The sequence below is a fragment of the Helianthus annuus genome, chromosome 6 (genome assembly GCF_002127325.2).
Source record: "Helianthus annuus cultivar XRQ/B chromosome 6, HanXRQr2.0-SUNRISE, whole genome shotgun sequence".
NCBI classification, from domain to species: domain Eukaryota; kingdom Viridiplantae; phylum Streptophyta; class Magnoliopsida; order Asterales; family Asteraceae; genus Helianthus; species Helianthus annuus.
The window spans coordinates 135,725,748-135,727,453 of record NC_035438.2 but is presented as its reverse complement, the minus strand read 5'-3'; the positions used below and the strand labels follow the sequence as shown (position 1 = coordinate 135,727,453).

Sequence of the window (1,706 nt, the reverse complement as noted above, 5' to 3'; positions counted from 1 at the left end):
TTGCGTCTGGGTGTGTTTGCCGGAAAAAGGCGCCGGAGTGCCGCCGGAACCGGCTCTGGTGACTGGATCAAGAGAGAAGGCAGAGAGGAGGTAACTGGTTTAGGATGTTCTGAACTTAAAACATTTTTGAGGTAATTGGTTTAGGATGTTTTGATTTGGAAAATAAAACAAACTTTATGTAGTTTGTACAGACGGTATCAATTTATAAAAACAAACAGTCTTATATCTTCAGCTTGAAAAGCTTTAGACACATCTTCAGTTGCAGACATGAAAACAGATAAAATTCTTGATAATGAATATTTGAAAAATAAATTATTTTAGTCCTTTGGCAAACTTTGTAAAAAAAGACTATTAGACAAGCTATCCTAGTAGTTGTAAAGCCCAAAGTAACACCGGCCCATACGTGATTTATTTCATGCCCTTCCGTTCCACTACTTCCGCAGCCTTTAAAATAAGATAATGCATTAAATCGCTTCAAAAGTAGATCCCCAAATTTTCATCTCTTGTAAACCCTAGAAGTTCATTTTTACATAATCAAGATCAAAATGTCAGACAACCTACCTTTCGAAATCCAAGTGGAAATTGTGAGAAGGCTTCCTGTCAAATCATTGCTTCAATGCCGATCTGTCTCCAAAGCATGGAAGTCTCTGATCGATAGCTCTCCTTTTATTGCTGGTTATAACGGCCGGATGCAACATCTACTTGTACAATATACATGTGTTGATTTTAAGAAAAAATATGTTTCTATTGTTGACGATGATGATTTCCCGAAACAGAAAGTTTCCATGAATCTACCTTTATTGGTTAAGAAGCTTAAATCTCCTGGCTTAACAGGCAGCTCTCATGGCTTGTTGTGTTTGAATGGTTCCGGTGACAACCCTGATACGGACATGGCTGTTATTTGGAATGTTTCAATTAGAAAAGCGGTTGCGGTTGTCATATCTAATGTGGGGTTTGAGATTTATGAAACCAATTTATATGAAACCAATTTAGGGTTTGGGGTTTGTCGTGTGACTACTGACCCTAAGATCATCAAGATTACACATTTTAATGGATATGCCAATATGCGAGGTATAAGTAGGGATGAGACTGTAGACCCTTGGCAAGTTCAGGTTTTTGCATTAAGTACTTGGTCTTGGAGAAGCCCATATAACAATCTTCCTCGTAAATCAATTAAATTTGGTCATTCCACGGTAGTTATAGACGGGTTTCTTTATTGGCTTGCTATTGATAGGTTTACTCTTACTGGTGCAATCACTAAGTGTAATCTTATCATTTCATTTGACATTACAAGTGAAGAGTTTAGAGAAGTAGGCCTCCCGAATAGTTTAGCACACCAATGTAGTCGTAATATGAAAATTTCTAAGTTAAGAGAGTCTCTTGTTGTGCTTGAACATGGTGCAGAGGCCAATAATGCAATTTTCAGTGTATGGATGATGGGGGATGGTGTTCCACAATTGTTTACAAAGCTATTCACATTTAATGTTAACGCACCACATGGTGCAACAATAAGGGGATTTAGGAAGACAGGTGAGCCTATAATTGAAATTGTAGAAGACCATGGGATTTCCAAACTTGTTGTTTATGAACCCCACTCAAAACAGATTGATAATCTAGGTTGTGATGGTTTAGATTTTTTTTGTCAAGTGCATCCCTACATGGAAACACTGCTTCTTCTTGATCAGCCGGATAGAAATATTTTATAA

General features: G+C 37.5%; 1 protein-coding gene across 1 annotated transcript; it reads left to right on the top strand.

The window, feature by feature from the left end:
• The first annotated feature begins 545 nt into the window (after nucleotides 1-545).
• LOC110945026 (F-box/LRR-repeat protein At2g43260) lies at nucleotides 546-1,706 on the top strand. Its single transcript, XM_022186666.1, has one exon. It carries the CDS (start codon nucleotides 546-548, stop codon nucleotides 1,704-1,706), a length of 1,161 nt encoding a protein of 386 aa, XP_022042358.1.